We start from the raw sequence: 24,037 nt of genomic DNA, 5'->3' as shown, positions 1-24,037 counted from the left end.
AGATATGTATTTGGACGTATTTAGAGGCATCAAAATACGATAAGATACATAATATTACAAAGTAGAGTATATCTATATAATTAACGTCTAAATTAGTGAGATTTATTTAAGTTTCCAAAAAATTGTTTGAATAAAGTATTTACAAGACCTAACCAATGGTGTATAATTCCATTTAACCTATATAAGTTAACTTATGAGATGTAAATATAAGAGGAGTTTGTTCAGATGTCAAGCAATAAGCACCATTCATTTTTAATTTTAAAATTGTGATTTTGAATTAGAAAGTAAAGATGAGAGCTCCTAGAAAGAGGGGTAAAAAAATTATTAAAAAATGCTATCCTTGATAGTATAAAAAATATTTGAATGTTATTTCGAAAAGTTAAATCGTAAATTTATAGAATTGCTTTAAAATAAAAAAAGAGCAACCGAAAAATCATTAATCTTCCAGTGTGAAAATATAATAATTAAATTAGAAAAAATAAAACTGATAGAGTAATTTTTCTATACACTATCAGTAAACAGTAGTTAATCTCATGAACTAAATCACAAAGTTCTCAATCACCTTACGAGCTAGGAATAAATAATTTACTACTAAACTTATATTTTTCCCTTTTATAATAATTTATAATTTTCTTATTTAAACTTTACCTCTTCACATTAGTTTATATGTACTTTATTTATTTAGTATATTTAGCAAGTGTATAAAGAAAGGCTTATATTTGAATGGTACAATGCTCTTTTAACCTAATGAACAGATAAAAGAAGTTCAAAATCAAAGATAAAACTAAAAACATCAATGAATCATGTAGTGAAATGAGTTGTTTTTTTACCGTATAAATTCTTTCACACATTTTAATTAATTCATGAAATATTTATTATCTCCCACGAAATAAACTAGTCCAAAAAGAGTGAGTTTTGTCAATGTTGTTTCTATTCCCCATTTAGCCAATCTGACTTTTGTTGCCAGCCTCCTGTTTAATGCAATATACAGTATGAATAGCCATTTAGGAGCCCCAAAGTTTGCCCATCATTGCAAGGTGAACTAGAGGTTTCATGACATTTAAGAACACTATATTCAAACCAACAAGCTATCTATGTAAAAATAAAAACGATAACTATATTATTTTTTTAGATTGGTATATATTTAAAACTTCTAATTATTAGAGTTTTATGTTTTCACAAATTGTGGATATGATCAGCTTTCCACGTATAAATGAATTTGCGATTTTTTATAAAGTGAGGGAAAGAAATGGCATACATATCTTTAGCTTTTTCAATGTCGTAAGAAAATGTTATCAAATTATGTTTTCCAATTTTATTTGAAAGAAATCTATTTGAATTTGGTGATAACCGCCCTTCTTCTATGTGAACTAATGCCCTTCATTATATTATAAAAAATATAGGCTATATCTAGGCGCGTGTCTACCTAAAAAAATAATAATTATTCATATATCATTATAGAATTTTGATATAATTGATTAACGTGTATCTTAACTTGATTTCAATTGTTATCTTTATTATTCGGAATCTAATTTTGAATGTGCACAAACAGATATTTAAACTTGTTAAAGTTAAACAATAGACACGTGTGGCAATTTTAACTTATTATGAATGTGTTGATGATAGCTTCCTTTGCTATTTTGGTCTAGTCTCATGGTCCAATGCTATGTTTTTCTTTTTTCTTTTTGTAAAGCAAATCTTATTTGAGTTTTTCTTTATGGTTATGTGTTTTTTTTTTACTGAAAAGGCTCAAAAATATTCCTAAATTATCGGAAATAGCTCATATTTACCCTTAAACTATATTCCGGTTAAAACTGTCATTTCCATCAAACTATTGGGTCACACTTATGACTTACCCTTCTAGTTAACAGAAGTATGTAAAGCGTCACGTGGACGCCACATAAGCGTCAAACATTTCCCACTTCGTAGATTAATAAGATCCCTAATATCTAATTTTTCCCTCATTTATCTTAAAATATGATTTCACCCATTTCCCCTAATTTTTCCCTCATTTTCGCGGGTAGGGTTTCACAGCTTTTAATCCCAGGAGAGTTGCAAATAGAGATCTGAGGTAGACGAAAAATGCAGTAGCTAATGACACTGAACTATAGACACCAATAACCATGATATGACTAATTTTAGGACTTTGAATTGCAATTGCTAGCCAGTAGCCTGAAGAGCAACAAATCCAGTTGACAAGTGAAGCCACATTTTTCAACTGAAAGTGTTTCTCCTAATAGCACAATCCCCAAAGTTCCAAATGTCGAATATACGGGGCATGAATTTCAAGGCATGGCATTAATCATTATCATGTTTTAGAATCAATTTCCTCAGCTTCACAGAGTTGATTTCCAGACAACGAATACCAACAACATTAGGGGAAATGGGTGAAATCGTATCTTAAGAGAAATGATTGAGAAAATTAGATATTAGGTATCTTATTAGTCTACGTGGAAGTGGGAAATGTTTGGCGCTTATGTTGCGTCCATGTGGTGTCCATATGGCGTCTACGTGGCACTTAACATACTTCTGTTAACTAGAAGGGTAAGTGTGATCCAATACTTTGACGGGAAGGGTAGTTTTGAGCTGGAATATAATTTAAGGGTAAATATGAGCTATTTTCGATAATTTAAGGGTATTTTTTAGCCTTTTCCATTTTTTAACTAAATAAATCTATGAGGTATTTGTTAAAAAAAAATGACATGCATGCATACATAACTTAAAATTTTCTATCATTTAAAAAGTTTATAAAAATCTCCGTATCCGACGCAACAATAGACTAGAGACCAATGTATCCGATAACAGAGGAATGCATCCGATGTAATAGAATCAATAGAGACCAATGTACCCGACAAACAGAGAAAGATATCTGATGCAACAAGTAACAGATTAGAGATAAATATATCCGACAACAACGGAATGTACATGACATAACATAATCTTAAGTAATGTATCGTTTGCAATGTATCCGATAACAGAGGAATGTATCCGTGAGCGACAAAAAAAAATGTAATTGGAGAAACTTTCGAGATAGAATGTAATTAGCCCTCAAATATATAGGATTTTTGTACTTTTCCCCATTTGTTATGCTTACTTCTCAATTTTAGCATCTGATTGATGAATTCCTTAATGCTAATTAGCCAGGTAGAGATGCAAGTAAGTGTAAAACAATGACAATTATGAATAGTGAAACTGTTTTAATGTTTGCCATATCTATGATTCACAATACTGAATCTTATAGTAGTTTTATTCCGTCTAATTGCGGCTAGATATGAGATTTAAGCATGTATTCTAGCATAACAAAATATTTTCCTCATTATCATTAGTGAATGATAAGTCACAGGTCTATCAAAACAATTTATCTATCTTCTAATCATCTATCAACTATATTCCAACTTTGATCGGATTTAAGCATCGTTTACGTTTTATTTATTTTTTATAACTTTCTTATTAAGTTTTACCTCTTCACTTTAGTTTATATGTAATTTATATATTTATATTTAGTATTTTTAGTATTATAAGGAAAAAATTATATTCGAATGGTATAGTGCTCTTCTGTACTCAATTAATTCAATTGAAGATTTTAATTTATTTTTTTACTTTATTTACTGTCAAATGTGTTTTTTTTTTTTGCCACGTCAGTTTTGGGGTAAAAGAAATCATTTTAAAATAGTAAATGTGTGTAATAGGTCATCATGATAATTTAAGTGTGTAACTGACTTTCGAAATAAGTTTAAGGGTGAATTTATGTTTTTCCCTTTAAAAAATAAACATGGTAATTTTCAATATTATACTTTTAAAAAAAAAAAAAACACGCAATAAAAAGAGTTCTATTTATACTCTAACTGAACAATAACTATCGAAAAATTATTTTTTGTCCAAGAACTATCTAAAAATGTGGTAAAATAAGATTCTTATACCAATTTACCTAAACTAAAGGATAGTATTTGAAAAGTAATCTAATTCTTTTCTTTTAATAAGCCGATATATAATCTATCATATACTATGTTAAATAAAAAACGTATATATATATATAATTTAATAACTCGACACCAAATTTGGATTATTATAAAGTTATAAATACAGAGAATTGATTTATGAGTGTGATCTTATCATTACTCCATAACCATGAAATTGAGTTTTCCCTTACTTCTCTTTTCTACTTTATTATTCATCTTCATCGCTTTATCAGTTCCTTTCGCCGCCGGCAGAAAACCCCACGTCATCAATTTCCGATCACGTAATCTCTTCCCGGAATCATTCACTTGGGATCCCAAATCCCAACACTTCATCGTCGGAAGCACTCATCATCAGAAACTCATCGCTGTTTCCGATGCAGGCGTAGTCGAATCTCTAATCACCGATACCTCACTTCCTGAAAACTCCTCCTTCCTCGGTCTCACCGTCGACCGGTACAACAATCGTCTCCTCGCCTGTATCCACCGTCCCCCTTCCCCTGAATCCCCCACACCTTTCAACGCCCTAGCTTCTTACGATCTCCAATCCAACCGCCGCCTCTTCCTCTCCCCTCTCCTCGATGACGTCACTCAATACGACGACGCCGCTGTCGCTAACGACGTCGCCGTAGATTTCCACGGCAATGCTTACGTCACCAACTCCGGCGGCGATTTCATCTGGAAAATCACCCTAAACGGCGACGTTTCGATCTTATCAAAATCAAAAGCGTTCAAATCTCATCCAGTCGATACGACGACAGATTACCACAAATGTGGTTTAAACGGCATCGTTTTCAGTCCGAGAGGATATTTACTCGTGGTCCAATCAAATACCGGGAAATTATTCAAAGTCAACGTTGACGACGGAGTAGCGAGAGCCGTTATATTAAACAGAGACTTAACGGCGGCTGACGGAATTACCATTAGAGGAGACGGCATCGTTTTGGTTGTGAGTCAAGAGAAGCTATATTTTTTAAATAGCAATGATGGATGGGGAGAAGGAGGAGTATATGACGAAACTGCCCTTGAGAGGGAGAGGTTTGCTACAGCTGTGACAGTAGGAGATGAGAGGAGGGTATATGTGTTATATGGGCATGTAATGAAGGGTATAAATGGAAATGAAGAAAGAGATGAGTTTGGTATAGCTGAAGTGGAATCTGAGAAAGAAAGTGAAGAAGAGCCTGTTTGGTTATATATATTAATTGGTATTGGATTGTTTATATTCTTTATTTGGAGATTTCAAATGCATAGGTTAGTGGAAAGCTTGAACAAAAAAACAGTTTGATTTTTATTTTTTTTGGTTAGTTTGTAGTGGGAATTAGAAGTAGCAAGTGTTTGTTTTCTTCCACAATAATATAAAAAAGATCTTATGGTTGTTTTCTTTGTTATATGCACTTTTTTCTAATTCAATTTTGAGCAAGTTTAGGTAAGCTATATGAATAGTAATGTTCAGATCGCTTGATTTAAACTAGTTTAATTTTATGAAAAAAGTTTGATACTTTATATTAGTTACTACTTTAACAAGATGGATCTTTTCTTCTTCCATAATGAATGATCAATTAGTCATGATTCGAGTCGTGGAATCAGTAATGGATACTTGCGTTTGTTTTCTTTTGTAATGACCTATTAATCACGATTCAATCGGTGGAATCAGTCATTGACAACTTGCGCACATTTTCTTCCATAATGACCTATTAGAGTCATTGACACTTACGCTAGTGTAGGCTTCCTACATGACCCCTTGGACATGCAGGCCTTCCTTGAAGCCTGCGTGAATGTGGGATGCCTTGTGCATTAGATTGTCAATTGTAATTAAATGGACAGATAAAATGAGAATCTTTGAAATGAAAATACTTCAATAGTCTTGACATTGAACTCATTGACCTACACAAACCTTGTCTAAGGTTTCATTTTAGACATGAGTTTAGCAACGATGAATTGTAGGATCCAAAAAGTCTGTCAAGTTTCTTGAAAATGTATCTGAGCACAACAGCATTTGTAAATGAGAAGTTAGGGAACTATGTTATTCAAAATGTTGGGAAGGCTTAGTGCAGCAGCAGAAGAAGATGACACTTTTTCCTTCTCTGAGTGATGAGGGGCTGATGCCTTCGTATCATCTCCGTTTTTGGTTTTCTTTTCATCAACTTCAACCTTTGGTTTGTTTCCATGGTTTTCCACTTTTGACTTCTTTTCATCAGCTTCAATCTTTGGTTTGTTTCCATGGCCTTCCATTTTTGGCTTCTTATCATCAGTTCCGCTATTTGGTTTCTTTTCGTTGTCTGCTCCTGTTTTTGGTTTGCCTTTGAAAAATCCAAACAGCTCCTTGATTGAATCCCCAATATCAGCTACTTCAAGTGCCTCTGCAGGTTCTGCAGCCAAAAGGGCAAGTCCACCTAATGTTGTAGCTGCCAAACCTACCAATTCTCTTCTTGAAACAGCAGTTGAGGTTGTCTCCTGCCGAGGTAACTCCTTTCCGTTGCCTGTCAACTGGAAGGGAAAGGACATGCTAAGATACAAAAGAAAGCATCTAAAATCTCTAGCGGAACCAAAGACAACCATCTACTTCTTAAAATACTTATGCTTGTGTTTGCTCAGTAAAATAACACTCTCAATTTCATATGGCTTGTGAATGCTAGAAGCAAATAACATCAAGAATGGAGAAAAAGAGGTCAAACTTTGCAAATACCATATCCTTATCGGCTATGTTGCTTGGACTCTTCAAAAATATCAATAGGCACGTGTCGGATTCTCCAAAAGTAGTATATTTTTGGAGAATACGACACGAGTACGGCATTGAAAGTGAAGAGTCCACACAACTTAGCTTATCGGAGCTTAATCATTGCTTTGGGTTGTATGCATGTCAATATGTTGGTGGAAATGGAGAAGTTCCAAACAAAAACATCTTGTCAAGTAAAAGTATCTCTTATCAAAGGGATACCAATTAATGCACTTGAAAAAAGTAATAAGCCACATGACTTCGTTCATAATTTCAGTACGCTGACTTTACTTTTATCTTATATAATATTAGCACGCATTTAGTTATATATACACTAATGACATTTGTTGCCAACATGAGTTGCTAACAAGTTTCACAAAAGTAAAGCATTTGAAACTTTTAAACTCTGCATAGGTCACCATATCACCTCATCTAGAACAAGTAATTCAATTATTGGATTTGCCTAAAGTAGAAACAAATGTTCCGGCAACTGGAATTCAACAATTGAGAAGTCCTTCAATGAAGTAAAAGCTCTGTGTCTTTTATATTCACATATGGTTGTTGATCTATCCTACAAACTGCCCCAAGTGACTGGTCGTATTCATCCCTGATATTGTTTGATAAAAAACTGCTTACTTATCGAAAAAGTCAAATCTAGTTCTCTCTTCATCAAATATTCAAGTATTTCCAGCTTGCTCGGATGCTTGTCGGCTCTACAGTTCAGTTTAGCCTTAAACAACATCTAGTCTGAACAGCAGGTCTTATTCTCAGGCCCAGGTGTGCAAGCCTTGTGATTGGAATAAAACTAACTTGGATTTGTACTTGCTAGAGAATGATAGGGAGCTGAAGTCCTGGATTTAAAGAGCATGGGGACTTATCAGCCCCAAAATAAGGTGTTGGTTTTGATCCTGTAACTCTAAAACCAGTTTTAAGAGCAGCGGTCAATATTAGCCTTGACAGCACCTTCAATTGGGAGGGGAAAGTTTCTTTCGTCTACTCTTAAGGAGCAAAGGTAGATCCACTGCTTTAAGACTGGACTTAATCCAATGGGGAATTACTCTGTGTATATCACATATAGCAGGTTTGGGAAGCAGTACATATATTTTCTACAAAAATCAGCAAAAATGTTCAAGATCAAGCAAACTGACAAGTAGACTACCTTTTCTTCTCCACATTTATTCAAACTCACTCGATTGACACCTTAATTGGACCATTATTCTGTTCATAACCAAACACACCATAAGAGACATAACTAGCCTGTTTTGTAATCAGGTGGTACTGTATTCATATCTATATTTTTATTGCCTGATTCATCAACTATGATTTGCACAACACCCTCTACCAACTTTATCCTACAATACCAACATTTTAATTCATATGACTATGATTTTGCAGAACATTCACTACTATCTACAAATATGCACAAAGTGTAACTAACGTGAGCTTCAGAGCCTTCCTGAAGCCTAACCTTCATGCTCTCACTAGAACAGATGCACAATCGGTTACAATTCCGACCATGTTGCACAGCCACCTGGGCCAAAGGAAAGCACTTGCCACATCTTTAATGAGGATTAAGGTAGTTTTTTCTACACAAATTCATAAATCAATTACTTATATATTTTCCATCTTTCTCTCAAATGAAATAGCCAGAATGATGCTTAAGATTAAAGATCAGCATCAGAATCCCCTTATCATTAATCAAGCTACATTCATCCAACTACCTATTAGTCAATTTATATATTCATAGGTGAATCCACGCATTACATTAAAGTTTTGGATTGGATGCTCAGATTCTTTCACACTAAAACCCCTCTTAGTCCTTCCCAATACTACTTACCACCCAAGTAGAAACTTCAAAATAAACCAAATACAACATAAACAACAATAGAAATTCACAACTCATCTAACAAAATTTGAACTTTAAACAGTTGCAGAGCATAAAAGAGATCCAAAAACAAAACCTAAATAGGAGAAAAAAAAAGTTTTGTTCTACTTTAATATAAGACAATACATATTAAACTAACAAAAAGAACAATACCCATCTAATAGTTGTGAACTTTAAACAGTTTCATAGCCTAAAAAGATCAAACAACAAATCTTGAAGAGTTTGTTCTACTTCAATACTAGCCAAAATACTTGCTAAACTAATAAAAACAACAATTGGGTCTTACAAAATGTGATCTCTAAACATTTCCACAGCATAAAAATCAGATTATAAAACCTCAAAAGTTTGTTCAATTTCAATATAAACCAAATACTTGCTAAACTAACAAAAGAGAACAATAGCCATCAAACAAATTATGATCTTTAAATAGTTTCGTAGCATAAAAAGATTAGAAAACAAAAGCTGAAGAGTTTGTTCAACTTCAATATAAGCCAAATACACATCAAACTAACAATAAAAGAACACTACCCATCTTACAAAATGTAATCTTTAAGCAGTTCCACAGCATAAAAATCAGAAAACAAAACCTGAAGAGTTGTTCAACTTCAATAAGCCAAATACACATCAAACTAACAATAAAAGAACACTACCCATCTTACAAAATGTAATCTTTAAGCAGTTCCACAGCATAAAAATCAGAAAACAAAACCTGAAGAGTTGTTCAACTTCAATAAGCCAAATACACATCAAACTAACAATAAAAGAACAATACCCATCAAACAAAATATGATCTTTAAACAGTTTCATAGCTCAAAAAGATCAAAAACCAAATCTTGAAAAGCTCTGTTCAACTTCAAATAAGCCAAATACATATTAAAACAAAAACAACAATACCCATTTTACAAAATGTGATCTTTAAACAGATCCACAGCATAAAAATCAGAAAACAAAAGTCTGTTCAAATTCAATATAAGCCAAAATACTTACTAAAGTAACAAAAAGAACAACACCCATCAAACAAAATCTGATCTTTAAACAGTTCATAGCATAAAAGAGTCCAGAAAACAAAACCTGAAGAGGAGAAAAGATAGTTTTGTTCAACTTCAACATTGCTAATGAAGGTGCCGATCTTGGTTGAGAGCCATTTGGTTCTGACACTGTGGGAAGTGAACCCACTACTGATTTCAATGGAGATGACAACATACTTAGCCGGCGAGATCACAATCTCCGATTAGTAGACAAAAAATTGTTCTGTAGTAAGAATTGGGGGAAAAAAATTAAATTGCAGACATATGGGTAGGTAGCTACGTTTGTTTAATATTTTAATTAGTACGATCACATACCATGTGGAGTCGCAGAAAAACATGATATTCTCATTTTTTTTCGTTTTTACTGTATTGTATAACCATGGTGATTTCGATAATTTAAATTTGTGTTACGTTAAATTTATTAAAAATAATATTTTTATAAAAAAATCTTGACTCAAAACATTTGGTTAAAGTGAAAGAATTTCCATTCATTTGATTATGAAAGGAAAGTATGATGTTCTTGAATTTTTTGTTTTTTTGTGTCGAGTATAAATTTAATTTACTAAAATTATAACAAATAATGTATTTGAGCCCATACTTTTAAATTCAATATTGAAATCCTACCAATAGAAACTGTATATAAAAAGTGATGACACGTGTTATTTTCTAATTTTTGTAGTGTAATTGAATATTGTATGTAATCATGAAACTAATTAAGATCCTTCAAAACTATAGAAAATACATGAGTTAATTCCTTCTTTACAAGTTCTCAATGTTACCCTTATGATTAATGAGAAATTAATTGAATATTGTATGTAATCATGAAACTGATTACGATCATATTATATTTATTTAATTTCAATTCCTTCTGGTAATCAATTATTTGATTGCATCATTCCTAGATTTTATATATTCAAAAAAGGGCTTATAGCATGTCTTTAAAATATGCAAAAAATCACCCTATTTGTTCTTCATTAATAGTTTGGCGTACGTTAGTAATTTGATTTTAAACATCCTAATATAATTAGAAGATTAATATAAAAACATATTTAGACCTACACGCATATATAAAGACATAAATTCTGACGTAGCTAGAATAACCACACTTAATATAACATGATAAGAAAAAAGCTCCATTTAATTTAGAGGTGTAACCAAATCTCTTTTTCTTAAAAAGAAATTGGATCAATTATTACAACACACACAAAACAAGACTCACATAATAAACTCTTGAAGCAACACATACACAAACATAACTTGATAGTAATTTGCAATATATATATATATATATATATATATATATTGATCTAGCCTTAAAGATCATGAAGCAAATGTTCAGGGGAGGAGTGCTCATTTATAAAATATTTTTATTTACAGAGAGCAATTGCTTGCTTCAACACTGATGGCATAGTTGGTAGCTCTGGAAGTGGACCAAAGCGTAAAACCGAAACCAAAAACTGGGAAAGGAACAAAATGAGAAGATTTGGCAATTGATATTTGGACTTTGTGTCCGTCTTAAGATCTAGGTAGAATATACTTGGTGACTGTTAGACTCATGAGATAGTTATTTATTTCTGAATTGTATTGAAAACCTGGAAAACCACTACCAGCAAAAATTATCAAGGGAGATTGATGGGCTGAGTGGTGATCCCAGAAGTAGACAAATACATGTTGATTATCTCTTGTTATATTATAGAGTTGGTATACCCTTCATCCACTTGACTACTACTATCCCACCTAGCTATGTCAGGGATAAATTATTACTCCTCTGAATGGAATGAAAAAGTGGCTTGATCAGACATGTTCACATCCGTACCCAAAGTTTTCCAATCGGATCCACAACTGATAAAAGTATTTTTTTTTTTACCTTCAGGCAAGGTGACTTTCCAGTGTGTTTGAACTTTGAAGTATAACTCCTTTCTTCCTGAAATGGAATGTAACTAGTTTAGGAACACAACAACTACAAATTACAGAGACTGTGCTATCACTGCTTTGAACAGATTAACAATAAATATCTTAAGTGAATCTAACACAAACTATTGATCATAGGAAAATGAATCAATGATGAGATAAATTTTCTTACCTTTTGCTCTCAAAACTCAGAAAGATACCAGTACCAACTACAAGCGAATTTGGTGATTGTCTAGTCATCCAATACATGTGCTCTTCATTGTAACGTGCTTGTAACATAGTTGCATAATATCCTTGACCATTAGCTGTGAGCACATCACAATGGTATCCACCAGGGAAAGCATTTGGTGCACAAATCACTAGCATCATCACAATCCCTTTTAACATTGCATGACCTTAGGCAGGTCATCAAATCACCAACAAGACCCAATTTTTGCTCCATTGCCGCGATTTCCACGAGTAAATCTCGCGAATCCTTCACCTGAACTGAATATGAATAGGTATAATAAGATTAGTTAAGACGTATGGATTTGAATATACGTCTGAAATATGTTAAGATCTGAATATTAAATAACTAATTTTAGATTGTTTGTTATCGTGATATCGATCTTAATGTAAAAAAACTTTTCCTTATTTGAAATTATAATGCTTCATATTTATGCATGATGGTTGGTTAGTGATGAGCAACGAAACTTTGGGGTGAAAGCGAACGGAATAGCGGTAAAATGTCGCCCTATAAAAATCCTTAATTATATAACATATTAATGATATTAAAATATTATTATAAATCTTAATCATTTAGTATATATATAATTATAAATATAAACTAAACATGTTAGGCGATACAAAAAATAGATATACTTAATCATTGACAAGTGATCAAATTCAGATCTAAATCATAGAAAAATACCTAACGACTAAGATCTGAATAATTGAGATTCATACCTTCATGAAATAAGTGTAAATAAAAATCTTAGTCGAAAAATCATATTGTGTATATAGGTCAAAGATCGATACTTTACGTGACATGCTTAAGACCACAAAATTAAAAATTCCTTTAACTTTCTTAGATTTTGTTTCAAGTAAAAACTGAATAATCAATTTGAAATGAAGGGAGTAGTTTCTTTTTTCATTTAATTGATGATGCATGAGTTTGACATGTATACCGACATTATTCCGCATTTTTTTAAGCACAAAAATGAAAAAAAAAAACAATTTGAATTTCGGTATGGTTCCTTATATACAATGGGTCTTGCGCGATAGCAGTAATTTAATTGCTATCGCGCCTATATCACTATGTTACGCAAAGATAATTATAAGGTAAGTATTGCGTTTACTGGTCTGGTGGTTGTCTCTCGTATAACAACTAATCCGTTACTGATTTCAAAGAAAATTTGATTATTATAATATAATATTATTATAGAGGATGATTATTTTAAATTTTAAAAAAAAACAAAAGAATTTTTTTTTTTTTATCACATCGTCTAGTCTACTTGCCAGTTTTCTAGTGTCTGCCCTGAAATATTGTTATAATAGACAAATTTAAAAATTACTTTTACAAAAACAATTTTTATTCTGGTTTGTAATGATTAAGTACTACGGTATTTTAGGTGTACAACTTGACATTGCAGTGTTAGGGGTCGATTAATTGGAAATACGTTATTTGAGGAGTAATTATTTCGAGATAAGTTATTTCAATAATTAATTTCATTATTAACATATAAATGATGGGATAAATTGAGACCGTCTAACCTTACGCAGGATAAACATATCAAACAATTATGGTTAGTCATGACACTCAGGACCCGTTTGGTAGGCGGTATTACATAGAATAATTGATGGATTAAAATTTAGTCCATCTAATACATTGTTTGATTACTTCATTTAATTTAATCCATGAATTGCTTATTCACCACCATATGTGGTCTTATCTTATCCCTAGAAAATGGAGGGATAACTAATCTAAGGTTTGTTAAACCTTGGATAAGACTCCTAAATGACGAAACTACTTTATTCTTTTTTCTAAATTTCTTTTGTAATTTAATTTCCTTTTTATTTATATTGAAATGGTTATAAATGTTCTTTTTTAATTCTCTAAATTCGTTTAGTGTAATTTAATGATTTTCACTAATATTTTTTTTCTCCATTTTTTCTTGATTTTTATTTTATTCAAGATAGTTTGTCGATTACCCACTTGAACTATTTGTTTTTTTTTAAAAAAAAAGCTTTAGGTATTGAACATTTAAGTAGTCTTAAATCTATGTTAAGTTTAAGATATATACTTGACCAACAAAAAATTAGAAATACGTTGTGCCATCAATGATCTTCTTAGTGGTACATCACACCTTAAAATTAATAACAATTTTATGTATATATGTATTTGATTTAACTAATTAAATGGAATAGAAAATTCTTTAAAAAAAATTGTCCCCCGGTGGTTAATCTACTTGACCCAATTACATGAAATAAACACTCATAATAGCACAAGGGTATAATAGAAAAGAATTTTTTTGTAGAGTTTTAAATCAAACACAAAATTAAGTGGAAAGTAGTGAACCAAACACTTGACAAAAATAATCCTTGCACTACTATTATCAATGTTTGTACCAAAAGACCTTGACTTTTTTATGCTTAATTAGTATTATATAAATATTTTTAATTATCAGAAAAAAAAAAAAAAAAACTTCCAGCAGCTTTTGGCACCTTTAGTCAATAAAGTGAAAAGACAATAAATGGTCATGAAACATGTGAGCTACCAAAATCAAATTATGTAAATACAATTTTTGTTTTATTAAAACAAATTAAATATCTGTGATTAAACTACATTATTGAATTATATATATCACATCATATCATATGAGCCCTTCTCCTTACAAAATATAATCTTTTCAATCTTCTTTAAAATTAAAATGGTAGATTAATTGATATTTATATCAGATCCATTTTTACTAGATATCGTATTAAATATCTCTTCGTTTATTATAATAATTTGAACTTATAACTACTTTAGAATTTTTTTTTCGAACTCCAACACATTTCACTTGTAAAAACTTGAAACTCCAACATTTTGTGCTCGAATTAATTCCGTATTTTTTGCTAGGAGTAATTTTATTTAGATGCTATTTGCCTCCTAAATTGTGGCTAAATATTAACAAGTTGTCCAAAATTTAACCATGCTAGCTAATTTTTATTAATTGTAACAATCTATCTTAACTAGGTTAAACACAAAATATACTTTTAATCAAATGAACAAGTTTTCTGTATTTTGTACCTTTTCTCTTTACTCAAAAAAAAAAAAATGGAGAAAGATTCATTATATGGTAGGAAAAAATTAGTATTAAATTGACATCAATAAATGGATAAAAATAATTTAGATAAATTAATTTTTGGTTAATATTTTCTTAAGAAATATACTCTAAATATGATTAAAAAAATGGATCGAAGAAAATAGATGAATACATGATACTCGACTCCCTAATTATTTTATTATAGAAGAAGGATAGCATAGCCATCCTAGGGGGCAAATTAAAAGAGATGAGTTAAATGCACTACCTATGATCGTACATGGAATAACATTCCTCCATATATATAGGTGTGTACGATACGGCGGAAAATTACCTTAGTAAAAATAGGGAAATTAAGTTTCACAAATAATATTTCATATATCGTTCTCGCTCTTCAATACATCTCATCTTTATCTCTCACTCCCGTAGCCCCTATCTCCCACCTCTCATAGTATTTATCTAGTCTAAATTATATACAAATACTTTAAGGATAATATTCTTGTTAATTTATTAAATTAAACATGAAAAATAAGTAAATAAACTCCACTTATTTTCTTAAATGATTTTTTTTCAGGAAAATATTTTCCTTATACACCCCTCAAGTACAGTTTTCAAGTTGATAAATCTCCTGTTTTAAATCCGGTACACATATACATTAGATTATATATTAATTATATAAACACAATCATATAATATATTGTACATGAATTTTTTTATAAATTGACTATTTTTAATTTAATTAATTTGATAAATGACTATTTAAATTAATTCTTTAACGGAGATTCGCCGATGAGCTCTTGATAAGATTTTTTTCCATCAATTTAATAATAATTTACCTCTAATTACCTTAGTACTAAAGGGTTTGGCAAGAATAATGTAGGCTAGTTAGAGGGTTTGGCAAGAGAATAATGGTGTTTTGTTTTTTTTTTTGGTTTGTTGGTCTTGTTTTTTTCTTTGGAACAAATGAAAGCAAATCGTCTTACCTATAAAAAAGAAATTAAAAGTAAAAGAGAAAAGTCAAATGAGTAATTAATTTATTAATTATTAGTAGTATACTTGGGAGGTTTATAAATAAGATCCTTCTCCATGAAAGAAAAACCATCACCACACATTAATTTAGTGTTAATTTGCAAATATGGCTCAAGTGAACAAGTTTGCTATCTTCTTCGTTCTTCTTTTGGCTATTGCTATTGGTTCGTAACTTACTTTTTTTGATTTACTATTCCTTTGTTTCAGTTTATTTGTGTTATTTTATTATTATTATTATTCATTTATTTAAAAGAAAATTAATTTTTTTGCAACTCTTAAATTCTAATTTTCTAGGTGACATTTAATTAAGAACACAAGGTTAAATGATATTATGCTACATTCTACGTACTTTTAAAATAAGATGACTAAATTTAAATATCTTCTTTATTTTCTTAAATTTCATATTCAAAATCAGACAAATAAATTGAAACGGGAAAATACTATTATAGGTGCGTAGAAAATTAGTCCATGAAAACATAACTCGTCCAATTCATTCAAGTTTTTGACCCGACCCGCCCATTTTATCCATGAACAATCTTTTCAAAAAATAAGTATTCGATATGTTATATATATATCATAATAAATATAAGCAAAAAAAAAACATAGTGTTATTAGGTACAAAATAAATTTGTAAAGGATAAAATAAAACATAGTAAAAATTGGACAAATCGAATTATGACCTGTATTTTAGCCTATTTCAGTCCAGATAACTCTTGCATTAGTGAATAACTCATCAACTTGTTAACTCCGCTCATTTTGATCCGTCCAAATTCAATTTAATTAACCTGTCCATTTAACATCTCCAACTACTACGACTATAAGTTTATAATAAAGCTGGATACATAAATACATATACATTTATATATTTTACATATTGTTTTGGATGATTTTTACGTACATTTATTTAACCCTAAATTTTTTGCATGCATGCAGTTGATATGCCTGGAAGTTCAAAATTACAAGTTATGGCTAGTTGTTCTGATCGTTGTTCGTCTAACAGTGATTGCACCGGCTTTACTCTTTGTCGTTTCTGTTTTCAGAGAACAAACCCCTTTGATGACACTAAATACAGTGAATGTGGCTTCTTGCCATGAAGAAAATCGAAAAATTTGGGACGGAGAGAGTACTGATACTCTCTCCGTCCTAAAACAAGTGTCGTGTTTGTACCAGATATCTATATCTATATCTATATATGTGTGTGTGTTTTTCTAATAAAGTCGTGTCATGTCTTTGTGACATTGATTAAGTTATGAATAAAAATTATGTAATATGAATAAGAAGTGTTATTGTTGGTTTTGTGGTAAATCATCAATGAATCAAGTATGTTATTTTCTTCGTTTTAATTTGTTTGTGTTATGTTCATCTTTTTTTATTTTGTGACAATTTTTTAATTCTAACTTTCCATATGACATGTTTAAAACTACAAGATTAAAGGACATTTTAATACATTTCAAATATATTTAATTTAAGATTACAAAATTGAAATTCTTGTAAAATAACTTTATAACTACGATAACAGAATAAACTAATTAATAAGTATCATAACAACTATATTACACCAAGTCACCAACACTAATTGTTCAATAGATTGTTTTAAATTGAACTTGCGTACATTGATAAATATAGGGAAAAGGGTTAAAATGCCCACAACGTATTGAAAATAGCTCAAAAATATCTCTCTTCCACCTATTGGAAAACAAGGAAGAGGAAGCCCAACCCAAGTCCTCGGCCAAAGATTTAAAAATATGAGATTAACTACTATCCACCGGACGGTTCACCTTATTTTTAAAAATACTTATTTTTTTTCTCTTAATATATTTACATATGGTTAATAGTTAAATAAAAATAATAAAAAGAGTATTATATGATAACTTGGACTCTAAATTAATTATACAAGTTTGTTTAGGATTCTTAGGTGGTTTATCAGAAATAAAAAAATAAATAAAAATTTCACGCTTTTTTGTCATTATTTTCATGCTCTCGTAACTTTTTACTCGTATTTTTTTCTTCATAACATGAAAAAATGTTTCGATAGGTGTTTCTATTGCTTCAAGCTGTATTTTCTCTTCTTAGTTCATTCAATCAACAACACAAATTAACTGAAAATAAATTTTGATCCATATACCACTATATATACTCCAATTTAAATAATACTCAAAGTCGATTGTACCAAAAAAAAAAATTGAACGTTATTTTAAAAAAAAATACTCCCTCCGTCCCATTTTATGTGGCACTTTTCTGATTTCGAGATACAAACAAATCTATATTTGATCATAATTTATAGATCTTTTAAACATTTTGAATTATCAATTATTGTGACTTATAGTACTTTTTACGTAATTTACAAACATATAAATTCCATTTCAAAAAATTGAAGATTCCATGCGCAAATTTCCGGTCAAACTTAAACTGTTTTCTCAAAAATCGAAAAGTGTCACATAAATTGGGACAGAAAAGGTATCTTATTTCAATGTAGGAAGAATTTTATGTTTTGTGCTGACAATGATTTTTAGAGAATATTTTTCAGTTAATTGGAAAAGTTCAATACATTAGCATTGGAAAATATTTTAAACTTTTAAGCTAAATTACCCTATTCAGTTTTTCTATAGATAAGCTTATAGACAGAATTCCAAAATATAATAGTTGAATAAAGAGAAGAGAAATAAGTATTTTTAATAAGTTATTAGTGATAATTATCTCAAATTGCTTCAATGATGTACGTGAGGTGCTTCAATGGTGGGAGAGAAAAGGAGCATGAAAATAATGAGAAGATAGCGTGAAAGAATCATTTTTTATTTTTGCTAAACCAAGTAAGAATTCTAAACAAACTTGTATAATTAATTTAGAGTCCAAGTCACCATATAATGAAAATAATGAAAAGAAAGCGTGAAAGAATCCTTTTTTATTCTTGCTAAACCAAGTAATAATCCTAAACAAATTAGTATAATTAATTTAGAGTCCAAGTTACCATATAATACTTTTTAAATTATTTTTATTTAAATATTAAAAATATATGAATATATTAAGAGGAAAAAAATAGGTATTTTTAAAAATAAAATGAGCACGTAATTTTCTTGTCCACCATTGATAAATATTAATTAATTAATACTAATGTACTTTTGGGGCTTATAAATATGATCCTTTCTCCATGAAAGAAATCACCACACATACACATTAATTATAATCCAAATTAGCTTTAATTTGCAAATATGGCCTCAATGAACAAGTTTGCTATTTTCTTCTTTCTTCTCTTGACAATGACTATTGGTTCATAACTTTAAACTTTTTTTTTCTTATTTCAGTATTCAAGTAATTTTGAACGAACAAATAACATGTTCATTCATTAACTCATCTTATTTTGATCAAATAGGCCAAATTCATCTCAGCCTGCTAATTTGACATCTCTAATTACTATTACTAGTATAATTTTTTTGAAAGTAATCATGCATTAAGATCAATACATCACATATCATATTTAAATAGTTTATTAACCCTTAAATATATTCATGCATGCAGTTAATATGCCTGGAACTTCAAAATTGCAAGTTATGGGAGCAATGTGCAATCAACCTTGTACAACAGACATGGATTGCTTTAGTATGGCCATTTTTGTCTGCCCTCTATGTAAAGAGAGAATCAATCCAATTGATGGCTTTACAACCAAGACGTGTGGCTTCTTATTTTGATGAAGAATAATCTTTAAAATTTTGGGACGGAGGGACTCCTCCGTCCTATTTATGTGTGTTTCTAATAAAGTTGTGTTGTTGATCTTTCTTCGATACAGATTAAGTTATGAAGAAAAATTTGTATGAATAAAAGTGTTATTGTTGCGCAGTGGCGAATCTACTTGTAAAAAATAGGGCACCGGAACCCGTGGTCTCTTCGGAAAACTAGATATTTTATGTATATATTTTCTAAAATTTCTATATTATTATATTCTTGCACCCGTGCTATAAGAAGTCTATCTGGTCCACATGGTTAAATGTTGAGCTTTTTACCTTGAGGATGAAGAACCAATTCTCACTTAATACATTTTTCTTGATGCATCCATGTTTCGGATCAATTCTCACTTATTATATTTTTCTAGGTGCACCCATGTTTGAAAAATCCTAGATTCGCCTCTGATTGTTGGCTTTGTGGTAAATCATCAATGCATTATGTGGGCTCTAAATTAAATGTATGGATATATAAAGCTATCTTCTTCTTTCAATTAATCTATTTTTTTTAGGAAAAAGAGTCTGATATATCCTCAACTTTGTCATTTGGAGCTGATATGTCCCTCGTTATGAAAGTGGCTCATATATATCCTTACCATTATACAAACGGCTCATATATATCCTTACCGTTATACACACTAAGGATGGGCATAAATACACAGTTACCGAAAAATTAAACTGAACCAAACTAATTAATCTTTCAATTCTATTTTTTAATAACTTCAATATTGGGTTCGATTCTCAATATTAGGATGCTAAATTTAAGTTCTTCATTAAACTGAATTTTTTTAGTGTAGAAAACGTAACAAGGGGGGGCACTTAAATTGAATTGGACACCATTGTAAAATCATAATGTACATCATTTTACTTGATAAATAATTAATTAGATAAGATTGGTGTATCAAAAATTATATGGTGTCTGAATTGTATAAAAATTGATGTATCAACAATTTGTCGTTGTAAGGAGTGACATCAGAATTATGCTTAATATGTTGTTTGTTCTTTTTTGCAAAGGAGTCTATTATAAGGATGATATTATTTACTGATCACAACAACAATATTAGACCAACACTAATTGTTTATGGGTGTTGAATTTCACATGACGGTTAAGTAAACTTATACTACTTAATTATTCATCATAGTTATAGTTTGTTATAATTATCATTCGCGACTAATATTAATCATTAATTACGTGGGCTGACTTCGAGTTTATAATATAATTAGCCACGTTTGTATAATTTGTCATATTTGTATAATTCACAACTAATAATTCTTCGTTTGATTTGTTCGATGGTTTGTATTTGTATATGACGATGATTTCCTTTGGTTTTTCAATTTTATCACCATATACATTCAATCTTTTTTGTATAACTTTTTAAAGTTTGTATAAACGTGTAGTTTTCATATTTTGTATAACATAATTTGTATAACTGTTTAAAGTTTATATATGTTTATGTTTGTATCAATTTGTTATTTCGAGTTTTATCGTATTTGTACAATTCCAGACTTTGTATTACTCAATTATACAAAAACACGTGAATTATACAAACGAGATGTGAATTATACAAATTATTGCCCTCTCTCGCTTGCCTCTCTCCTCCCTCTCCCAATCTCGCTCGCCTCTCTCCTCCCTCTTCCAATCTTGCTCGCCAGATATATACAAATACGTATGTATACCAGTTACATAAATACAATAAATACAATTATCTAACCGATATACATATACAATTAACCTCTCTCCCACTCTCTGCCCTCTCTCCTCCCTCTCCCAATCTCTCTCGTCACTCTCCTCCCTATAATATTTAGCTATGAATCGTAATTAGAAAACTATAATTATGGAGCGTAATTAAGCTATTTTTGAGTGACTATATGCGAAAGTTTCCAATTCAAAATTTCTACCTAAAAATAAAGATATCATACCTATCCTATCACGTTTTTTTGGTGATGGTTATTAATTAGATCATTGTGTATGTCAAGATGATAGTGTAAGTGAATATTTTATTATATAATAAAAGTACATATTAAGATCCTTGAAAAAAGGCAAGTTAACACCATTATTTAAAAAAAAAACCCACTTGTATAACATTACACGTGCAGTTGCTTCCAAAAAAAAACATTTGCCATTATATTAAAAAAAAAATCTTATTAAAAAGTATTTTTAGTCACTTTAAATCAATTATTCTCTCTTTTTAAGTTGACATAATGGGTAATTGAACTTTAGGGTACTAAGTAGTAGTGTTATCTTTTGATCTTATTATTGTGGCTATAAAGAATGATGAATGAGTTTATTGAAAATATTAGGTCTATTGAAAGGATCATTCAAAGATATGTCTTTTTCATTTGAGCTCGAGTTATAATATTCAACATATATTGACATTTAATCAATTAATATTAGTGTACTTTGGGGCTTATAAATAAGATCATTTCTCCATGAAAGAAATCACCAAACATACACATTAATCTTCTGCTAAGTATAATCCAAATTAGCTTTAATTTGCAAATATGGCCTCAATGAACAAGTTTGCTATTTTCTTCTTTCTTTTTTTAGACCATGACAATTGGTTCATATTTTCAAACTTTCTTTTTTCTTATTTTAGTATTCAAGTAATTTTAAAGAACGAATAACATGTTCATTCATTAACTCAACTTATTTTGATCAGACAGTCCCAATTCATCCCAGTCCGCTAATTTAACATCTCTAATTACTATTACTAGTATAATTTTGTGAAAGTAATCGATCATGCATTACTATCAATACATCACATATCATACATATGTTTATATTCAAATAGTTTTACATTATAGTTTTGAGTGATTTTTATGTATATTTTTATCAATCCTAAATATATTCATGCATGCAGTTGATATGCCTGGAACTTCAAAATTGCAAGTTATGGGAGCTAAGTGCAATCAGCCTGTACGTCAAACCAAGATTGCATGGGCATAGAAAATATTCTTTTTTTCTGCACTATATGTAATGAGAAAGGTGATGGCACTAAATCCATGATATGTGGCCGTTGAATAAACAAAATTTTGGGACGGAGGAGTACTCCATCCCAAAATAAGCGTTTGTGTTTGTATTTTCTCTTTTCCTTTAATAATAAGGTTCAATATATTTGTTGCTATAGCAAATCTATCTGTATATTTATGTGTGTTTCTAATGAAGTCGTGATGTTGATCTTTCTTCGATACAAATTAAGTTATGAATAAAAGTGTTATTGTTGACTTTGTGGTAAATCATCAATGCATCAAGTGTGCTCTAAATTAAATATATGGATATATAAAGTTATTTTCTTTGTTTTAATTTGTCTATCTTTTTGTTTATTTCATTTAGAAAAGATGTTTAGTTATTTCCTTTTATGATGGTTATTAATTGGATCATTGTGTGTCAAGACGATAGTGTGACTGAATATTTAATATATATGTATATATAATAAAAGTACAAACTAAGATCCTTCAAGAAGGGAAATTGAGTATACAGAAAGAATGAATATATAATATTCATCCCATCACGTTTTTTAATGATGCATGGTTATTAATAATTTATTATCTATAATAAGTACAATGTAAGATCCTTGAAGAAGGGAAGTTGAGTATATAAAAAAGAATGAAGATATTATATTTATTCCATCACATTTTTTTATGATAGTTACTCATTAGATAATTGTGTGGCAAGATGACAATGTAATTGTATATTTATTAACAAATTATCAGACCAAACTCATGATCCTGACTCAAGACCAGACTCATGACTCAGTTGCAGACTTTAGACTCTAGACATACTCCTTCAACCCATCTCCCTATTCTTGATTCCAACTCGAGACCCAATTACTCTGACTTCAACTCCGATTCCTCATAAGTCATAATAGTATTTTCAGATTTGGTATGCAAAACATAAGAAATTAAAGTATTTTGGCCTTTTAATATGTTTTCAGATTATACCTAAATTTTCTTGGAATAATATTTTCTTCTAATCGATACGTACGTATCATATTTATCATGAGACGTACATTTATATTTTACATATAGTTTTGGCCTTTTGGTGATTCTCAGTGGCGGACCCAGGATTTTTACGAAGTGGGTTCAAGATATAAAAATATACCTAATATTATTTGTAATTTTTATGAGGCTAACATACATATCTGACTATACTAAACAATGTTAATACATTTGAAAAAAAATTACATTGACTTATGAATGAGACGGTAAATAACAAAATGGACTAAAAACTAGGCTTCAATATAAACTAAGAAAATAAAAGAATATTATGAATGATTTCTCTTCATTCAACATTTAACAAATAAATATAAAATATTAAACAAAATAATTATAACCTTAATTTTAGAATCGAATACATAGAAATATACCTAATATTATTTGTAATTTTTATGAGGCTAACATACATATCTGACTATACTAAACAATGTTAATACATTTGAAAAAAAATTACATTGACTTATGAATGAGACGGTAAATAACAAGATGGACGAAAAACTAGGCTTCAATATAAAC

General features: G+C 30.1%; 2 protein-coding genes and 2 long non-coding RNA genes across 4 annotated transcripts; 1 reads left to right on the top strand and 3 right to left on the bottom strand.

Annotated features, from left to right (window-relative positions):
* Window positions 1-4,075: 4,075 nt before the first annotated feature.
* Window positions 4,076-5,344, top strand: LOC102581504 (uncharacterized). The gene has a single exon (XM_006344171.2). It carries the CDS (start codon window positions 4,129-4,131, stop codon window positions 5,239-5,241), a length of 1,113 nt encoding a protein of 370 aa, XP_006344233.1. The 5' UTR covers window positions 4,076-4,128; the 3' UTR covers window positions 5,242-5,344.
* Window positions 5,345-5,775: 431 nt separating this feature from the next.
* LOC102581171 (uncharacterized) lies at window positions 5,776-9,896 on the bottom strand. The gene is made up of 2 exons (XM_006344170.2): window positions 9,629-9,896; window positions 5,776-6,443 (listed from the first exon to the last, which is right to left on the bottom strand). Exons 1-2 carry the CDS (start codon window positions 9,758-9,760, stop codon window positions 5,967-5,969), a joined length of 609 nt encoding a protein of 202 aa, XP_006344232.1. The 5' UTR covers window positions 9,761-9,896; the 3' UTR covers window positions 5,776-5,966.
* Window positions 9,897-11,146: 1,250 nt separating this feature from the next.
* Window positions 11,147-11,755, bottom strand: LOC107060019 (uncharacterized). The gene is made up of 2 exons (XR_001473082.1): window positions 11,669-11,755; window positions 11,147-11,509 (listed from the first exon to the last, which is right to left on the bottom strand). It is a non-coding gene; the product is annotated as an uncharacterized lncRNA (long non-coding RNA).
* Window positions 11,756-12,377: 622 nt separating this feature from the next.
* Window positions 12,378-15,955, bottom strand: LOC107060018 (uncharacterized). The gene is made up of 3 exons (XR_001473081.1): window positions 15,931-15,955; window positions 12,524-12,526; window positions 12,378-12,387 (listed from the first exon to the last, which is right to left on the bottom strand). It is a non-coding gene; the product is annotated as an uncharacterized lncRNA (long non-coding RNA).
* Window positions 15,956-24,037: the final 8,082 nt, after the last annotated feature.

This window comes from Solanum tuberosum, unplaced genomic scaffold (genome assembly GCF_000226075.1).
Source record: "Solanum tuberosum cultivar DM 1-3 516 R44 unplaced genomic scaffold, SolTub_3.0 scf00051, whole genome shotgun sequence".
Classification (NCBI taxonomy): Eukaryota; Viridiplantae; Streptophyta; class Magnoliopsida; order Solanales; family Solanaceae; genus Solanum; species Solanum tuberosum.
Note: the sequence above shows the minus strand (reverse complement) of the source record. Positions and strands in the feature narration are given on the sequence as shown.

Excerpts from the sequence above, each read along its gene's own strand:
- LOC102581171 (XM_006344170.2), bottom strand. The coding sequence starts at position 9,760 with ATGTTGTCATCTCCATTGAAATCAGTAGTGGGTTCACTTCCCACAGTG. Across the intron at positions 6,444-9,628 it reads CTATCTTTTCTCCTCTTCAG|TTGACAGGCAACGGAAAGGA; the intron begins GTTTTGTTTTCT and ends TTTCCCTTCCAG.
- LOC102581504 (XM_006344171.2), top strand. The coding sequence starts at position 4,129 with ATGAAATTGAGTTTTCCCTTACTTCTCTTTTCTACTTTATTATTCATC.